The sequence below is a fragment of the Macrobrachium nipponense genome, chromosome 13 (assembly GCF_015104395.2).
Source record: "Macrobrachium nipponense isolate FS-2020 chromosome 13, ASM1510439v2, whole genome shotgun sequence".
NCBI lineage: Eukaryota > Metazoa > Arthropoda > Malacostraca > Decapoda > Palaemonidae > Macrobrachium > Macrobrachium nipponense.
In genome coordinates this window covers 61,158,923-61,178,857 of record NC_087206.1, presented here as the reverse complement: position 1 = coordinate 61,178,857, position 19,935 = coordinate 61,158,923, and the positions used below count along the sequence as shown (strand labels likewise).

The 19,935-nt window shown below is 41.4% G+C and overlaps 1 protein-coding gene across 6 annotated transcripts in view; it reads right to left on the bottom strand.

Annotated features, from left to right (window-relative positions):
* The window catches only part of LOC135225834 (ATP-binding cassette sub-family C member 10-like), a 307,903-nt gene continuing 287,968 nt past the window's right edge, over positions 1-19,935 (bottom strand). For all 6 annotated transcript variants that reach the window (XM_064265370.1, XM_064265366.1, XM_064265365.1 and 3 more), the window contains exons 24-26: positions 3,076-3,245; positions 2,530-2,752; positions 1-226 (exon numbers count right to left, since the gene is read on the bottom strand). In XM_064265370.1, the coding sequence (XP_064121440.1) occupies positions 16-226; positions 2,530-2,752; positions 3,076-3,245 (604 nt within the window). In that variant the 3' untranslated portion in view covers positions 1-15. The remainder of the gene's footprint in view (positions 227-2,529; positions 2,753-3,075; positions 3,246-19,935) is intronic.

Sequence of the window (19,935 nt, the reverse complement as noted above, 5' to 3'; positions counted from 1 at the left end):
AATGACACACTCATACTAAAAACTCAAATCATACCTTAATTTTTTCAGGTTCAATCTTGAGATATCCACATTGTCCACAAAGATGCGGCCACGACTCAGTTCAACTAAACGGAAAAGTGCCATAAATATTGAACTTTTTCCAGCACCTGTACGTCCGATTATACCTATCTTCTCAGAGGCTCCAACTTCAAAATTCACTTTTTTAAGTGCATATGGATTATGGTAGCTGTAAAAAATGAAAAACTTAGTATATGGCATATTACAAAAACTAAACTTAATGGCAAATTCTAAGTAACAATTTTAATTAACCTTTGAAATAACTGTTATGAAACAAAAAACAAATGTAAGCAATACCTAGTAACACATCTTCATTATCATTAATTATTCGAGCTCAAATGTATGGATTTAAAATGCAATTATAAATGAAAATATTTCAAGAAAAAAATTTTCTTTCACAAAAAGGGACCGTATATCTGGTACCAACATTGTTGTGCAAGTAATGAATATTCAAATGAATGAATGAAGCTCACAAGCACTAAACTGGTTTTTTTCTTGAAAATCATTATTTTTACTCAACTATTCTCCCCAAATTTTAGCAGCCTTTAACTCTTCCCTACAAATGGTATACAATTCACCTATCCACCTTGTCACCTCATCAACCAAGCACTTCTAGTTCTTCAATTTCTCCTCCTCCCAATTTGAATTAAATAAATGATGTATCCATTTATCCATGCACCTATTCTTATGTGGCTAAATAATTTGACTACACCATAATCTATCTTTTCACCTCTGTTAACCATTTTACCATATTGCAGTACATATCTCTACATTTATTACTCCAGGTATAACATATAAACAATTTACCTTAACTCATTAGCCTCAAAAAATTTTCTTTCATTCATATTCAAAAGTATCACTTTACTTCCATAAATAAGACCAGGTTCAATATTTCCATCCCTATTTCTTGTAGAGCTCCCACTACATTCCTTGCTTCACCTACACCATGATTTATCATTTTACTATTTTATAGTCATGTATAACATGTATTTTTAAATATCTTTTATCTAATTTTTCAGATTTTCCAACTATCCTTATTCTCTCTGTAGTACGTATTTAGTTTAATATTTCTCCCGCTATAATATTTTAACATTTTATCCGGCTATGTGTATTCAACATTACGTATATCGTTCCCAACTACATATCACCATTCTATAATTTTTCTCTCGGGAATGATAGGTACAAACACTTGTAGTTGGTCAGTGTATTTCTGTCCACTTTGCATGTGGTGAAGTAAGGAGGGCAATTATATAACTGAAAACTAAGTATTTAAAAAATAAATATTAAATTACATATTTACATTTTTTAAATGGACCTTATTTCTCCAATATCTATATGGGCACTGTGGAAATCAGATAACTCATTAAAGGCTACTTAATAACAGAAAATCTGTACAAAACAAGTGTTTGTTTACCCAGTGAATCAAATCCATCAGCTATAACTCCCGCCTTGGGGGGGATTGTCACTCGGTATGAAGTCCTCATCATGAAGATACCAGAAGTCTCTTTGGAGGGTCAAACAGAAATCCCAATGTATTTCTTGAAAGTCAAAACCCAGAATCTCAACCACTCCTATCAACCCCACCACATGTTCCACCCCTGCCATTATAGAAGCTGAGACCAACCAACTATTCCTCTTCCTTCTACCATGGAATATAGTGACAAATAGGGTGAAGATCCAGAAGATCCACCTCCACTTATACAGATGATAGCAAGAACTGCATCAACATATTTCTGCTTTGTCAACATCACCGTTTAATACTAATGAGCCACTGCGTGAAAAGCTCAAGCTGAAGTGGATAAGCATTAGGATATCCTTAAAAATGCATAAGGTGAATGGCATTTTGAAAATTACAGTATGTAATCTTTTTTGTATGACACTATTGTATAATATTATGTGCTTATGATAAAAGAAATACTCCACAGTCCTGTATGAATACTGAAGTATCATAGAACCATACAGTTACACTATGTGCACGTGTGCATTCTCTCTCTCTTACCCTATGCTGTATTGTTGATACAGGGCTACACACCACACACACACAAATAAGTGTTCTGTACTGTATTGCATATAATTTTGTAAGTATGTTCTGTACTGTATTGCATATAATTTTGTAAGTATATAATCAACTTCTTTAGGTAAATACTATATTGGTAAAGCTTATGGTCAACAACAGACTTTACAGTATTAGAGCAAGGTTTGGGGGTCAAGAGACAGGGAAAAACTTTTGATTTTTGTGGGGGCTGGTTGCCTTAACTCCTTCAGATTTTGAAGGGAAACTGTTTATCATTCCCTTTCACCTGGTAACTACAGTACAATCTTTGTTTTTCCTTAATAATCCCTACCTTAATTATACCATCATAACTACTAATAGGCATATATATTTCATTTTCTTGTGCCTAGACCCACATCCATTTTTTGTTGACACCAAGGACCTAACATGTGAACCTCTCAAACACCCTTTCAGCTTACTTATATCTCAGATGAACATTCTGAAACTTGATAGAGCCATGACTCAGCCAGCCAATTGGAGGAGCTGTAGTTCCTTCACGGTTTTCTGGTTCCGCACCTTCTAAATACTGGTGGACTCGCTCCACACTAACCAGCTCTCTTTCAGTTTCTGTCAGTGATCCCACCACATTGTTCAGAAAACCACTGATGGTCAATGCATATGAAATAACCAACCCAACTAGTCCTGGAACATAATATAAAACAAAACATTTTAAAGTAACACTATCCATATTCATTGATTTGAAAATGTCTTTGTAACATCTTGCATAGACCTAAGCTCTTCAACTTCCACTTTATATTGCTCCAATTTTTGCCAGTGATTGAAGAATACAGTAAATCTGCTTGGCTAGTCAGTTTAGAAATGACTCAGAAGTCTGTTTACATTATTTTAGGTGCTAACATTAATATGGGTAAAAAAATCCTTAGCAAAGCCATGTAGATAAAAAGATTTCCTATCCCATCTATACATAAAAGTTCTTATTTCTACTGCCTTGATCACCACATTACCTGCATCAATAGCATCAAAATGGTGCTGAAGGAGTGCAAGAATAGCCACACCAGCTAACACTGCTAATCCAATGAGTTGCAGTCGCAAATTCAGCCACTGGGAAGCAATCTGAATGTCGAACTGTGCTCGCTGGCTCACTTCCAATAAACTATCTGCACGCACACTAAACCTGAGGTCACAGAAAATCATCTTAAAATAATCACACGACAGCAGCAAAATACTGGGTACTGAAAGCTATATGTAATTTTCATACTTTTTATACAAAAGTATTCTTCATATTTATAATATGATTCATGAATTAAAACGTTAACCATTTGAGATCTTGGGGGTGGTGGGGTAAGTTATAAAACTTGACAGTAATAAAGACTATTCTGGCTTACCTCCTGAGAGCTTAATTTATTTCATGGCTCATGGTAAATTTATTTTTCAATATATTATAGTAAATTTGGTCTCATTTTGAAGCCAAATAATTCCAATCCTTAATAGTTTGAAAATAAAAAGAAAAAACTGTATACTAAAAAAGAAATAAAGTCAGAAAAGAACTGAAACTATGTACTCAACTCTGTAAATAATTTTCCAACAAGACTAGATTCATAAATTACTTTACACCTAGCTACTAAGTCCGATAAATTCCTTTCCAATGACATATACACTACAGTGAACGCCCCGTATTTGCAGTCTCTGGATTCGGGGACTCACGTATTTGCTATTCGCAGATTTCTCTCTCTGGAACATATACCTCCATTATTCGCAGAAAATTCGCTTATTTTTCAGTATTTTTCTATGAGAAATATCCACAAATTCCTGGTTTTGTTCATAAAACTTACCTGTCAGATATATAAGGGATTTTGACGGAGGAAAAATCTATTTCTGGGGAGAGACCTCTGTCGCCCGGTGAAAAGGTCCTTCTTAATACTTTTCTGATATAAATAATTTCCAAATACAGGCGGTCCCCGGGTTACGACGGTTCCGGCTTACGACGTTCCGAGGTTACGACGCTTTTTCTTAAATATTCAATGGAAATTCCGTCCTGGGTTACGACGCTTGTTCCGAGGTTACGACGCTGACGCTTCCGACGCTCCGAGTTAACGACGCTTTTAAAAAACGCATGCTATGATAAAAATCCTTTATAGTTTAGCACAGTACATAATAAAAATATGTTTTTGGTTACATTACAACAAAAATTTTCGAGGTTATGATGATTTTTGACACTTTTTTTTTTCGTATTTTTTGAATTTTTTTAGTGACGCCGCATATGCGGAACTAGTTTGCGGGCGAATGAATACACTAGCTTGGGATGCGCAGTTTAAAACAGTCCAAAAGCGCAAATAGATAATGAAAAAATCATTGCTTGTTTCCAGTACATAATTAAAAAAACTAAGTTTCTGGTTAGATTACAACACAAATTCCAAGGTTACGACGTTTTGTTATGCTTTTTAACGATACCTCATATGCAGAACTAGTTTTTGAGCGGAGGTGCATAAATTAATTAACGCTATTAAACTGTATGGTAAATTGACCGAACAACGACCTCGGACGGTCGAGGACGCCAAGCGTAACAATACGAAGGACGCCACTTCAATCGCGTGCCTGCCTGCATTCCACTAGGTTGTGTGCTGAGATGTTGCTGAAATTCCTTGCCATTTTCGCAAATTTACAATGGCTCCTAAACGCCAAAGTACTTCCTCCGATGATAGTTCATCCAAGAAGAGGAAGGTCATCACGATGGAGGTCAAATATGACGTGATAAAGCGTTCGGAGAAGGGACTAACACCGAAATAGGCCGTTCTTTAGGCTTGAGCAGGACCACGGTGGTAACCATTGTGAAGGATAAGAACGTATTCTGAAGCATGTTAAGGATGCTGCACCGATGAAGTCAACGGTGATAAACGAGAAGCAACGTAGCCAGAGCATTGTTGAAATGGAGAAATTGCTCATGATCTGGCTGGAGGACCAGAAACCAGCGACGTGTTCCGGTGAGCTTAAGTGTGATCCAGGAGAAGGCTAGAGCGCTGCATGAGGCAGTAGTGAAAAAGTTTGGCGAAGGCAGTGCGGGTGGTGAATTTTCCGCGAGTAGAGGTTGGTTTAACCGTTTTAAGGCTCGTGCAAATTTGCATAATGTGAAGCTGCAAGGTGAAGCTGCTAGTGCTGATAGCGACGCAGCAGAAAGTTTTCCAGGTGGTTTGGCTGAGATAATTAAGGATGGTGGTTACACGGCTGACCAAGTCTTTAATGTGGATGAGACTGGATTATTTTGGAAAAGAATGCCAAATCGAACGTACCTTTCCAAGGAGGAGAAGTCAGCACCTGGCCATAAAGCTGGAAAGGAGCGACTGACTTTGCTGTTTGGGGCCAATGCAAGTGGTGATTTGAAACTGAAGCCCTTGCTGGTGTATTTGGCCGAGAATCCCAGGGCTTTCAAGGGCATTTTCAAGAGTCAACTCCCTGTGATTTGGAAATCTAACAAGAAGGCGTGGGTTACCTTAATGGTCTTCGAAGATTGGTTCAATGACCATTTCGTGCCAGCAGTGGAGCGGTATTTGACTTCGAAGGGTCTGCCTTTTAAGGCCCTCTTAGTCCTGGACAATGCCCCTGGTCACCCTTCAAATTTGAGCGACATGCATCCTAATGTGAAGGTGGTGTACCTCCCACCCAATACCACATCGCTGATACAGCCAATGGACCAGGAGTAATAGCTAATTTCAAGGCTTACTACCTTAGAAGGACCGATACGTTTTTGCTTTTGAGGGCCATAGAAGCTAACAAGGAGTTGACACTGAAGCAATTCTGGCAAGGGCTACAACATTGCAGATGCAGTGAACGAACATTGCAAGTGCTTGGGACGAGGTGAAGACAACCACTTTAAATGGGGCCTGGAGGAAACTGTGTCCACAGTTTGTGCACAGTTTTGAAGGCTTTGACCAGGCAGAAGACGTCGAGACTGTGACGATGAAGATCGTAGGGCTAAGCAAGAGGCTGCAACTAGATCTTGAACCTGATGATGTAACAGAGCTGCTGGCTTCCCATGGAGAGGAATTGTCTGCAGAGGACTTTACTAGAACTTGAAACAAAAAATGATTGAGGTAAAGGAGGCGGCACCAGAGCCAAAACCCAGGTCATTAACTGTGAAGGCTTGTCAGAGGTTTTTACTCATCTGGAGAGCCTTGGCTTCTTTTGAGGCAGAAGACCCTAACGTTTCTAGGTTTGACAAAATCAAGAGAGGAATCATGGATTTGGTGACTTTCTACAAGGAGACCCTGAAGGAGAAGCAGACAAAGAGAAGTGTGCAGTCCAGGCTTGACACTTTCTTTCACAAGTCTCCAGTGCCACCACCTCCCACTCCTAGTCCCTGGTAAGGAATTCTGAACTGTTTTACTAATTTATGTGTTTACATAGTGTACATATTAAAATGTGTTAATTTTTTAATGTAACAACTAAATGTAAGAGTAAATTGTAACTTCATTAATTTTCATCATTTGTAATTTTATTGCAGAAGTGGTGACAGTTCCAGATCCCCCCTGTACTACCTGTGACAGTTCCAGATCTCCCTGTACTACCTGTGACAGTTCCAGATCTCCCTGTACTACCTGTGGACAGTTCCAGATCCCCCCTGTACCTGGACCCTCTGTATCACCCGCCCACCACCTGTACAATCAGGTAAGCAATTTCATTTTTCTCATTTTCATGTTGGAAATTGTTTACACCCTACATACACACGTACACTAACTTACATAGTGGTACAATGTGTTTGATGTTGCATAACCTTATTATTTTTTTTTTTTTCATTTCAGACCCCACCTTTGATAGTGACAGTGACCCAGATGACCCTGAGCCTTTCCATGGTTTTGATGCCTCGCCCTATACATCAGGTAAGGAATCCTTAACAAATTTGTATAAAATGTTTTATAAATTGCTAATCGAAATTTTATTAAAAGTGTACATATGGCTACAATTACATCCACTTATAATATATTTTATGTTACCCTATCATTCTTTCCAGATGTAGATGTTCCCTCATCAGTGATACGAGTATCACCTCTCCAGAGCCCAAATCAGTTGATTACGAGTAGTTATCACCTCTCCCATTCCTTCAGGTAAAAAGAATTCTTTTCTATTTTTTATATTGAACATACGTATTAGCACACTACATATGTCAAACAGTAATAACATGTGCAGTAGTTACAGTAGTAGTAACTATCATTTTATATATTTTTTATCATTCCAGACTCCCAAGCACCTGCCCATCCCACTCCATAGCCCAGCCACCCACTCTCATGTACCATATGGCCATCCCAGTAAGCAAGCCACCACTAGAATTTGGTAAGGACATTTTTTTTTATTAATGTTTTAATATTACATATGTAATAACCATGTTATGTATGTAACATACATACTATAATCATATGTATTACATTATCATTCCAGGACTGGCATGCACCTGTGACTTACATAAACCAGACCTCTACATAGCCTACATGTCTTCATTTTGCTGAAGGTAAGGAATTCTCAGTTGTGTTTAATGTTTGCATACGTACAATAAATTTTTGTACACCTAAGTGGTTACATACTGTCCTTTAATATTAATTTCTTCATTCCAGACTGCCCATCATCCTAGCCTGTTATCTGTGATAAAGCACACTGAAGTTAGGTTTGGAATGCATCCTTATCATGAATGCTCTACACCTCCACCTCCATCTCCCACAACCTAGGTAACAGCTTTGAGACTCACTAAAAGTTGGTAAGTTAGGTAAGGAATTTCTAAATTAAGTTTTATACTACATGTTATATTTGTGATATTAAACCACTGTATGGTGCATATTACTGTATTGTAACTTACTATGCATAGAGTACTTACTGACAAAATTATTTTTTGTACATTCCAGAACCCCTGAATGTGTAGGCTATGGGGCCACATAAGACTTTGTCCATCCAGGGTTATGTGAATGCCAAATTTAAACTAAAGGTAAGGAATTAATTAACATACATTAACTCTTTTAGTACTCTTGATATATCTACAGTAATTAAACATATCATTCACAACTTTCTGTAGTGTATATTTTGTACTATTTTGTTACTTTTTCCTTCCAGAACCAACTTTTTCACACAACTCCAGGTTGTTACTACAAGTGTCATCAAGGGATAACTACTACAAGTAGAAGCACCATTTTTGGATGAAAAAACCCTTCAGGAAAGTATACGTATCACATGTAACATGTAGTGTAACAAAGTATGAACAGTAAGGTTTTTACATACAGTAGTACATATTACATTCGTACATACTTTTTTTTGACAGGAATTTCCAACCAAGTTTGATTATGTACATATGTACATGTTTATAAACCGACTGTACGTATGGTTACTGTATGTAACTTACTAAACATACATAACATGACTTAACTTTGATACTTTTTTGGTACATTCCAGAAAACCAGGACCCCCTCCATGATGCAGGCTATGGGGCCACATAAAACTTTGTCCAGGGTTTATACATAACATAGCACGACAACTGTAACTATGTACTACTGTACTAAAGGTAAGGAATTATACATAGTAGTAAACATACATTAAGTAAGTTTTATACGTACATACTAAAAAAAAAGTGACCAAGATCTCTCACATGGGATAAGTGATCAAGGTCCCTCATGGAATTGTACTGTACACTCCTGCTGAACAGGGGTGTAGACCAATCATTTACAATAATGCATACCAGTTGATATTAAACCACTGTATGGTGCATATTACTGTATGTAACTTACTATGCATAGAGTACTTACTGACAAAATTATTTTTTGTACATTCCAGAACCCCCTGAATGATGTAGGCTATGGGGCCACATAAGACTTTGTGCATCCAGGGTTACGTTGAAAGACAAATTTAAACTAAAGTAAGGAATTAATTCACATACATTAACTTTTTTACTCTTGATATAACTCAAAGTAAGGAATTATAAACTAAAAGTAAGGAATTAATTAACATACATTAACTCTTTTACTCTTGATATCTATAATTTACATATTGCATTCAGGACTGGTGGGGTAAGTTATAAAACTTGACAGTAATAAAGACTATTCTGGCTTACCTCCTGAGAGCTTAATTTATTTCATGGCTCATGGTAAATTTATTTTTCAATATATTATAGTAAATTTGGTCTCAATTTGAAGCCAAATAATTCCAATCCTTAATAGTTTGAAAATAAAAAGAAAAAACTGTATACTAAAAAAGAAATAAAGTCAGAAAAGAACTGAAACTATGTACTCAACTCTGTAAATAATTTTCCAACAAGACTAGATTCATAAATTACTTTACACCTAGCTACTAAGTCCGATAAATTCCTTTCCAATGACATATACACTACAGTGAACAGTATTTGCAGTCTCTGGATTCGGGGACTCACGTATTTGCTATTCGCAGATTTCTCTCTCTGGAACATATACCTCCATTATTCGCAGAAAATTCGCTTATTTTTCAGTATTTTTCTATGAGAAATATCCACAAATTCCTGGTTTTGTTCATAAAACTTACCTGTCAGATATATAAGGGATTTTGACGGAGGAAAAATCTATTTCTGGGGAGAGACCTGTGTCGCCCGGTTAAAAGGTCCTTCTTAATACTTTTCTGATATAAATAATTTCCAAATATACCAGAGAAAGTTAAACCATTGGTATGCAGAGGTTACTACCCTCGCGCGAGCACCTCAAGGGCGTCGTGTAAAAAGAAAGGGCGTGTGAAAGCCACTAAACACAGGTCATCTTCCAATTAGATTACTCCTTCGTCAACATATGAACACGGGATGTGCCGATACAAAGCGGTTCTCAACGCCACACCTCCTCCGACTCACCCAGTCCCCCCCGCCCATGCGAGCGCCATTACTTACATCCTTCTGTCATAGATTTCAGTAATGGCTTGGAAAGGAATGGGATGGGAAACAGGGTAGGGTTTTCACCGGGCGACACAGGTCTCTCCCCAGAAATAGATTTTTCCTCCGTCAAAATCCCTTTTCTGGGTCGACCTGTGTTCGCCGGTGAAAAAATACCAGAGAATGCCTTCCAAGCTCATGAATTGAAATTAATAAAAAGGATAACGAAAACATCATTAATAGATCAATCTTCATTAAGTAATTATCAGTAGAATATAAACTTAATGTCTAAAGTTAAGAATATAAACTTATATTATAGCTTAATCACTAAATATGCATACATAAATCTTAATTTCTAAACTTAAGAATATAACTTATATTATAACTTAATTACTAAATATGCATACATAAAACAAAAATGTAAAAGAGTCATATACATTTCATAATCCAATATATACAGGTATGATTAAGCCGAATCTAAGAATGAACGATATTCTAAGGAGAAGCATGATACTTGGGTGGCTGAATCTGATCTACCGAGGTGAGAGGCATCGTGGCGAGAGTGGCAGGTAGAAAGGTGACAGTATAAGGAATGGGACGAAATTGAAGTAAGGAAAGTTAGTCCGAAGAGATTAAACTCCCCGCCGCTATAGTGGAAAATTTTAAGGCTTGAATATTTCTTAGGTAGTGGCGTTTAAAGACCCGAGGAGATTTCCAACCCGTATACTTCTTAAGGTCATCAAAATTCATATTTTGAAAATAATTAATTGAGGTAGCTATAGCCCGAATATCATGAGCATGTGGAAAAGATTCTGGATTAGCTTGCTTTATGAAGTAGAGTATTTGCTGTCTAATACCTTGAATTGAGATAGTACCCCTTTCTCTCTGGCAAAATAAAATGACCAGAGGAACATGAGGAGGATCTAGCTAAAAAGGCTTTAAGAGTTGACCACACGACATAGGGATGTATCCTGAGGTAGAGGTATAATTTTCCAAGGACACCATCTATTTTGAGGATCTTCATTTTTAGCTAGGAAACTCCTATCCGGAGAGAGCAGTACTTCTCCTGATGGGAGGAAATCTAAGTTCTCAGGATTACGTGAGAGAGCTGCTAATTCTGAATATTCTGGCACCTGAGGCCATGGCTGTAAGAAACAAAGTTTTCTCAGTAGAGAAATGTAAGAGCAAGATTCGTTGTTGATATCCGAGGCTAGTTTTAAAACATCGTTTAAAAACCACGTGACCTTTTGAGGACGAATTGTAGGTCTAAGTCGAGCACAAGCTTTGGGAATGGATGAAAAATAAGAATCTGCTAAATTAATATTAAATCCGACTTGAAAAATCTTTTTCAGAGCCTAGCGGCTAGGCCTTTATCAAACAAGGTTTTAAAAAATGAAATGGCCAAATTTGGGGTCATTTGAAGAATATCGAAATTCTTTATAAACTCCGCTAACTTCTTAACAGCCGAATCATATTTTTGCCTAAGCGTTGAATCCCTTTTGTCAGATTCTATGAATAAGACGTTCTCCGGATCGATATTTGCATCTTATGAGCTGCAAATTTCATGAAGTCCACAAAGTTAGGGTTTGAACTACTCTTGAGGAAGCTGACACAGTCTGAGTTTGAACTATTTGTGTCAACGTTTGGATGTATGGGATCCGTCTGGGATGGAAGGCATTCAGGTCTCTAGTAGGAAGGCGTAAACGAAAACCAATTGCTTTTGGGCCCAGTTGGGTGTTACTAGGCTCCACTGATCCGTTTGAAGAAACGTCAGTTTGGTGTAACCACGCCTTCATCAGAAGCATTCACTGGAGGGAACAGATAAACTCTTCTGCCAGTGGTTCCAATCTAAGGTTAATGCGTCCATGGCATAGGCCTGAGGGTCCAGGTTGGGGGCTACGTAGCAAGGAAGTTTGTGGTTGGTGCATGTCGCAAACAAGTCTACCTGGAGATCTGGAACTAGTCTGGTTATCCACCGAAATGAATTCATGTCTATGGGACCACTCCGATTCTAAGGCTTGGTTCTGGATAAAGCGTCCGCTATAACGTTTTCTGGGCTCAGCTCGTGTCGGCCTATGAAAGGATCCTTAACTATCATTCTTTCTAGGTAAAATTAATCTAAAATTACCAGAGAAAAACAAAATTAAGAAAATGTCAGTAAAACTGACTCGCTCACTCTTAAAAAGAAGTGTCGGTATGATAATGGGCGAGTGTGGAACACTACCACGAGACATCACCAAATAAGAACTTCCAATCAGAATCCCCCCAAGAGAGCCGATACCAACGGGCGATGCAGCCGCTACTACTACTACTAGAGGACGCCACGGACAGCAGCGCCCCTAGCGGACATCCTTAATTTTTAGCGCTAGCGTCAAGACGCAATTTTTCCTTGTGCTGTGCTATTTCTGGATTTATCTCTGTATTCTACCATGGAACGCTCTGCTATTGCCACGGCTAAGTTAAGTAACTCATAAGTATTTTATTTTTACCACATTTTTATCTTCCGGGTACCAGTATTTTCCTCTTTAATAGGTCATATACGGTTTCCCCGTTCCCCGGTTCTCGTGGCGGCGCCATGCTGCCTCGTAAGAATTCCCGGTCCTCCATACTGGGACTTCTTATACTTATGGGCTTACTATATTACGTTCATTGTTTTTACATCGCGTTTTAGCTAGTTCAGCCCTCCTACCATTTCTCTTAGTTTGGTATTTAGGGCTACTATTATTATTCCGGCCCAGCATCCCGGCTCTTGCTCTTCATCGGCTATCGCTGGCTCCGAGTAGGCCTCTGTTTCTTGGAACAGTCTGCCTCCTCCTGGGCTTCTTTCTCTTTTACTAAAAGTGTCTTTTTTCCATCTTTTCGATGATATATTATATTTAGGGTGTTAGGCTAGCCTAGGTGCTTGTTCCTTGTCTAGGGATGATCTGGGGGACCCCTTGGTTGTCATGACAACCTCAGTTTGCCTTCTCTCACTACTACTCTGAGGCGGCCAGGGGTTCCTCCCAGCGGGGGGTATAGGGCGACCACTCATGAGGTACCGGGGTCTCCATGCGGTAGTCGGTGAGGCGGGGAGGAGTAGGCCATCCCTCCCCCCCTCTCTCGCTCCCGCCGTGTTACACCGAGACCTTCCTCCCCCCCTCCCCAGTTGCTCAGTCCATCACCTACCTCGCTATACGAAAGGAGCCTTCCGTCGCAGCCGGGGCACCTTTGGTTATAGGTTACTGGCTCCGCTAGCGGCGGGGTGGGCACCACTAGTGGTCGGTTGCTTGCCTACTATATCCTTACATCTCTCCCCCGCTACCGGAAGAGAGCTTGCTTCTTACCCGCGCACTCTTCTAGTAGACGGGCGGAGGGAGGTTTGTATTATTATTATTAATTTAAGGATATACCCTAATTTTACAATGAATTGTGTAAATATTGATTATTTTACTACCATCCCCGACCATTTTCCGTCGTGGTTTCCTTTTACCACCACTCCTGGTTGGTTCCCTTTTGTGTCTCCGCCATCAGCGGAGCTATAGCCTAGAGCACACAACCAACCTGGTTACCACACGTATTTTGGCGGGGCTCTGGTTTAATCTAACTTTATCGCTCCGGCACCAGCGGAGCATCTGTTAGACTGTAAGTGTTTACCTGGTACTCATGTATCTTTCCACTTACAGGCTACCAACTGTCAGGTCCCAGCGTGCAACGCGACGTTGTACGACCCCTGCGGCCACGATGAGTGCAGGTCTCACGCCCCATGTGCCACGTCATACAACGGGATGATCGTCTGGCACCCAGAAGCCTGCGCCATCTGCTACGACCTGGTCGGTCAGCTGGGAGATGGGGTAAGTCCGTTATAGGCTTCCTTATCATTTTACTAACAACTTTTAGTCCATAAGTTTGTTAACCCCGTTTCCATCACTGGAAGCTAATCTCGCCTTTCTTTCAGGCTACGGTGTGAGGGAAGTCGCCCTCGCCACCCTGAAAGCGTGGGGTGGGCGGCTTCGGGAAGAACGCCGCCAAAGGCCAGCCCTACATTCTGGATAATAAGCTGGCCGTCCAGATTTCCCCTTCGCAAGTCGACCGGTTTACGTTGACCCCTTGTCCGCTGCCCCTCTCTGATACCTCCATCCGAAGACCTCCAGCAATCCTTTGGGGTCGTAAGGCCTCCCCAGAGTCGGTCCCGGACGTCGCTGCCCACTGGACCTAACATCGAGCCCATGGCGGTAGGGGTGGAGGATTTGTTGGTTGAGGTAGGTGTGTCGGGCGCCCAAGGTCTTTCTTGGGTGCTCCTGGATCTTCTCCTGTCCCCTCTTCAGGTGCTTCATTCCAAGGCTTTGTGGGATCTGAGGATCCTACCCGCTCTCCCGCTCTCTCTGTACCCCCAAAGGTGAAGGGACAGAGAGAACCGAAGACTCTGGCCAAGACAACTTCGAGGAAGTCGTCTTCGTCTTCTTCGAGGAAGTCGTCTTCGTCTTCTTCGGCTAGGAAGTCGTCGACTTCCTACGCCGATGCGGTGAAAGCGAAGCCGAGCTCTTCTCACTCAAAGAGCTCCAGAAGCAAGGCTTCTAAGGAGAAGGCTCGCGCTCCCGCCGAGCCAGTGCCTTCTCCCACCGCCTCCGTTCCACTTCCACTCCCCTCCGGCTACGCCGGTGTAGGGGGTAGCAGGCCTAGCACCTTTGATCCCTCTACTTTCTCAGCAGTGGTGATGCAACAGGTGGGCGAGCTGGTTGGCTCGCAAGTCTCCTCCGCCCTGGGGACACGATTCGAGCAGATGTTTGCACAGTTGTCAAGCACTCTGTCTCAATCAGGCCAGTCAATTTCAAGACCTCTCTAACAGGATGAGAGAAAATGAGGACCGAGTAGCCGGGCTATCTCAGGTTCCTCTTCCAGTACTCCCAGCGCCAAGCACTGGGATTCTCCAACTCCCCGCCATACGACTCTCTGCCAGCTTTCTCTATGGAGAACCATGGAGAGTAGCTGCCTACGCTCCTTTCAAGGATGGGATGATCTCTATCCCGGAGTGTGGAACTCGAAGGATTGAGGACTTCGAGTTTTACCCTCCAGGTCTGACGCAGCCTTTCATCGGTTATGCTAGGCTGACGGTAACGGCTCTGACGAGGGAAGACAAGATCTCTAGAGAGTCGGTCCTATATAGTAGAGATCATGCTCAGCGGGAATGGGTTCACTGCCTTGAGGACTGGGAGTGTACGAACACCAAACTCCAGGCCTACAAGAGTCCCTTCACTATTTTCGCGACGGAAGAGGAGGTTTCTCTTCCGTTCGCCACGAAATTAGTGGAGTAAGTCCCTTCAGGCAGTCCTCAAGGATGAGCCCATCCCACAGTTGAGGGAGGCTGGAGTCTACTTCTCCGCTCTTCCCGGCTTTCGGAGAATTGTGGGAGAACTTGCCAGCTACATTCACGCTTGGTAAGCTCAAACCGGACTGCGCCATGGACCAGTTCGGCGAGAAGCTACCAAGGCTGCCGGATTCCCTAATCCAGGCAGAGTTTGATGCGCGAACCAGGTTTGGCAGGTCCCTCAATTCCCTTATAATTACGGAAATGGCTGCCCTCTCTTATGCTACGGAACCGCTGTTCAGATTTTGGCGAAATCTCAGTTCCAGACGGTACTTACGGACGCTTTTGACTTCTTCCAGGCTAGGAGGAACTGCCGAAAGCATGTTCTACAGAGTGTACTATTAGCAATGAGCCGAATAAACTCTTGGCCTCTAGCATGTGGGGAGCGGATCTCTTCCCAGAGTCCGCTGTCAACGAAGTACACCACGAAGCTGCTAGCTCAACCAGAGCCTTAGAGCTAGGTGGGGTATTTCCCCCTCGAGAGGAAACAAGATTTTCCGTTCCCACTGCTGGGTAAGAAACCGAAGAAGGTCTGGTAAGAGGTTCCAGCCGTATCAAAAAACACCATCAACAGCAGCAATTTGTGCAGGCGGTCCCGTTTCCCAACAAGGACAAAACCTGCTAGTTCAAAGCAGAATCAGCCCATCCTCCTGTTGTCCCCTCAATCTCAGCCATCCACCTCCTACGCTATCTCGCCGGCCTTCAACCCTACATATGAGGCTCAAGGCTACAAACACCAGCCGAGAGGTAGGGCGAGAGGTTACTTTCGTCAGCGTGGCGCAGGAAGGGCGACAAGGAGCAGGCAGTTCAGAGGAGGGCGTGGTGGCCAACCCGCCCATCAACAATGAGGCTCCCCAGGTAGGAGGAGGCTGTTCCTCTTCCGCCACAGGTGGGGGTTCAGCAATTGGGCACAGAGCATAGTGTCCAAAGGATTGGGCTGGAGTTGGATCAAAGATCCTCCTCCAATCAAATCATTCCACCAGATACCGTCAGAGGAATTGACAGATTACGCGGAAGAACTCCTTCAGAAAGGAGCTATTGCGAGAGTCAAGCATCTAAAATTTCAAGGTCGCTTATTCAGCGTGCCAAAGAAAGGCTCAACAAAAAGAAGGGTAATCTTAGACTTGTCAAAGCTAAACTCTTTCATTCGTTGCGACAAGTTCAAGATGCTACCCTCTCGCAGTAAGACCTTACTTCCGCGTGGAGCCGTCACATGCTCCATCGATCTTACAGACGCATACTATCATATCCCACTATAGCCAGGCACTTCCGCCCATTCCTAGGATTCAGGCTAGGAAATCAAACATTCTCATTCAAAGTGATGCCCTTTCGGAATCTGAATGTAGCCCCCAGGGTATTCACAAAAACTAGCAGAAGTGGTTGTACAACCAATTGAGAGCTCAGGGAATCATGTAGCAGCATACCTCGACGATTGGTTGATCTGGGCACCAACAGTCGAGGAATGTCTCAAAGCCACCAAAAGGTAGTTCACTTTCTGGAACATCTGGGGTTCCAGATAAACAAAACGAAATCCAGACTTACTCCGGAATCTCGTTTTCAGTGGCTAGGAATCCAATGGGATTTGTCTTCCCACAATCTGTCAATTCCAGTGGCCAAACGGAAGGAAATAGCAAAATCTGTCAGGCAATTTCTCAAATGCAAACAAACATCAAGAAGAAACCAGGAGAGAATCCTAGGGTCTCTTCAGTTTGCTTCGGTAACATATCCTTCTGAAAGCAGGCTGAAAGATATAAATCGAATTTGGCGGTCAAGAGCAAACTCCAAATATCGAGACAAGTTGTCAGTAATCCCACAGATCCTCCGCAACCAACTACGCCCTTGGTCAAAAGTAAAGAACTTAGCCAAGAAGTACCCCTTCAATATCCCCTCCCATGTTTAACCATTCACACGGATGCATCCCTGTCCGGGTGGGGGGGATACTCTCAGTTCAAACAGGTTTCAGGGGTACTTGGTCAGTTCAATTTCGCCAGCTCCACATAAACGTGTTGGAAGCAATGGCAGTATTTCTTACTCTGAAGAGACTGCTTCCCCCGAAGAAGTCTCATCTAAGGCTAGTTTTGGACAGTGCAGTGGTAGTTTCATTGCATCAACAGAGGAGGTCCAAATCCAAGCATGTGAATCATGTCATGATAGCCATCTTTGTCATTAGCAAACAAACCCACAAAAGAAATGGCATCTGTCAATCTGTCCTGCCACTCACCTGGCAGGAGTAAGGAATGTGATAGCAGACGCCCTGTCCCGGTCATTCCTCTGGAATCAGAGTGGTCTCTGGACGACGGGTCATTCCAGTGGGTAAGCCTGAGAGTCCCAGGTCTCCAAGTGGATCTCTTCGCCTCACAAGCGAACCACAAGCTCCCTTGCTATGTGGCCCCCAACCTGGACCCTCTGGCTTATGCCACGGACGCCCTGTCGTTGGATTGGAATCAGTGGAGGAGAATTTATGTTTTTCCTCCAGTGAATCTTCTCTTGAAAGTCCTAAGCAAACTAAAGGTCTTTCAAAGGGATAGTAGCTCTGATTGCCGGACCTGGTGGCCCAAGAGCAACTGGTATCCTCTTCTTCTTGGAATTGGGTCCTCCGACTCAAACGGATCCCCAATCCCAAGCTATCACAATCAGTACAAATGAGGACTGTGTTCGCTTCCTCAGGAATTCTCCAGACCCTAACTTTATGGACTTCATGAAGTTTGCGGCTAATAAAGGGATTTTGACGTAAGGAAAATCTATTTCTGGGCGATTGGCTCGTGTCGCCAGCGAAATATCCTTTAATCTATTATTTCTAGGGTAAATGTACTAACACATACCAGAGAATAAATAAAATAAAGAAAAAGTCAGTATAACTGACTCGCTCACTCCAGGAGGGTGTCGTATGAACACTAGGCGAGTGAGACCACTACCACGAGGCCAATGCCAATAGAAATCTCCCACTACAAAAACCCTCCAAGAGGGGGTAGCCGACCCACAGAGTGAGCAGCTCGTACTACTACTACTCCATCCCATGCTGCCGACTGCTGCGCCTCTGGTGGCCATCCTGGAGTTAGGAGACAATCTTGGGCGAAGGGATGGGTAGGGTGGGATTTCGCTGGCGACACGAGCCAATCGCCCAGAAATAGATTTTTCCTTACGTCAAAATCCCTTTTCTGGGCTCAGCTCGTGTCGCTGCGCGAAATCGTACCAGAGAAATAGCACAAGATTGTAAACAAAAGTAAAAATTAAAATAAATCAGAATAGGTCTCAAATAAAAGATAAAATATATATAAAGAGAATATAATTGCTAAAAGATACATATACACAGGGGTATAAAATTATAAATATGCTTAAATTACCCTTAAATCTAATCATGTTTTGTTAACATAAGGTAATTTACATATATACAGGTAAAATGACTTACAAGTATCAATGATATCTGTGTAACAGCATGTATCAAAGTATAATAGCAATTAACCCCTTCTTTACCGGGTGGGTGAGCAGAATTGTAAACATTGTGTTCGCTGCCGAACTGAATCTCTCGGTAGTGACTCGAGTTTGGAGGGGTGCCCATCGTAAATATTTGCCAAAAATACACTAATCAAGACAGGCTAATGAAATTATCAGGTATTATTAGCACTATAATAACGCATATTCTCTGTTAGTTTTTATCATCCTACAGGGAAAATAAATGATTTTATGAAAAAAAAATGTGAAACTCAGTGTCCCTTGTACAGGGACACTGGTCGGTGAAAAAACTACGGTCTTGAATAGAAAATTCGGTCTTACAGAATGTTGGTATATTGCACCTGGAACATGCACATAAAGTATTATCAAAATAGAACAGTAAAATAAGCACGTAATAACAAAAAAAAGAGCAAAAACTAAAGGCGAAAGCCCCGCCAATAAATATGGAAATCGCAAATTTTGTTTATAGTATATCTTCAAAAATTGGGCGATGTCATTTTCTACATTTTCTAAGATTAGTTTCATCACAGAAAACAACTTTAGGGGCGTTAGGGGTATCTAAACTAATTTTTCAAGTTTCTTGTCCTCAGAAAAAATCGCTTTTTTGCTTTTTCTCTGGTTTGGTTTTTATATACAAAGTTACTATAAGGCTTTATTTCTACCTTCATTTATCTGGTGTTCATATCTTTTATTTGTAAAATGTAATAAGGTGAATAAATAAATAAATACAGTAAATGATGATACAACTGGTTTTTTACTTAAGGGTTAGGGTAGAAGTTATTACATGTTTCGCTTGTCTGGTTTTGTGATTTTTTTTGATGAGACGCAGTTCATCTGTCACCTACACACTACTATAAGGCAGTAATAATACTATTTTTTTGGGTTCATCATACGTCTGGCATCGTGTCATACTGTTTATTTTGCTCCAAACTCTTCAAAACCGAAAATTACAGAATGATTGGAAGTCCCTATCTGAAAAGAGGAGTTTTGGTGGTACTATGCGTACCACCTTTATGCACCCGGTGCGGTGATATAGTAGACTTCAATGGTGGTACCCACCTACCTCCAAACAACTTTCGGTAATGAAGAGGTTAATATAAATAACCAACGATAATAATATATAAAGGAATGTATATGACTTAATATACAAAACCCGTAACCATTATAATATGATGTATCCCCTAGCATAAAAATAAGGGGAAACAC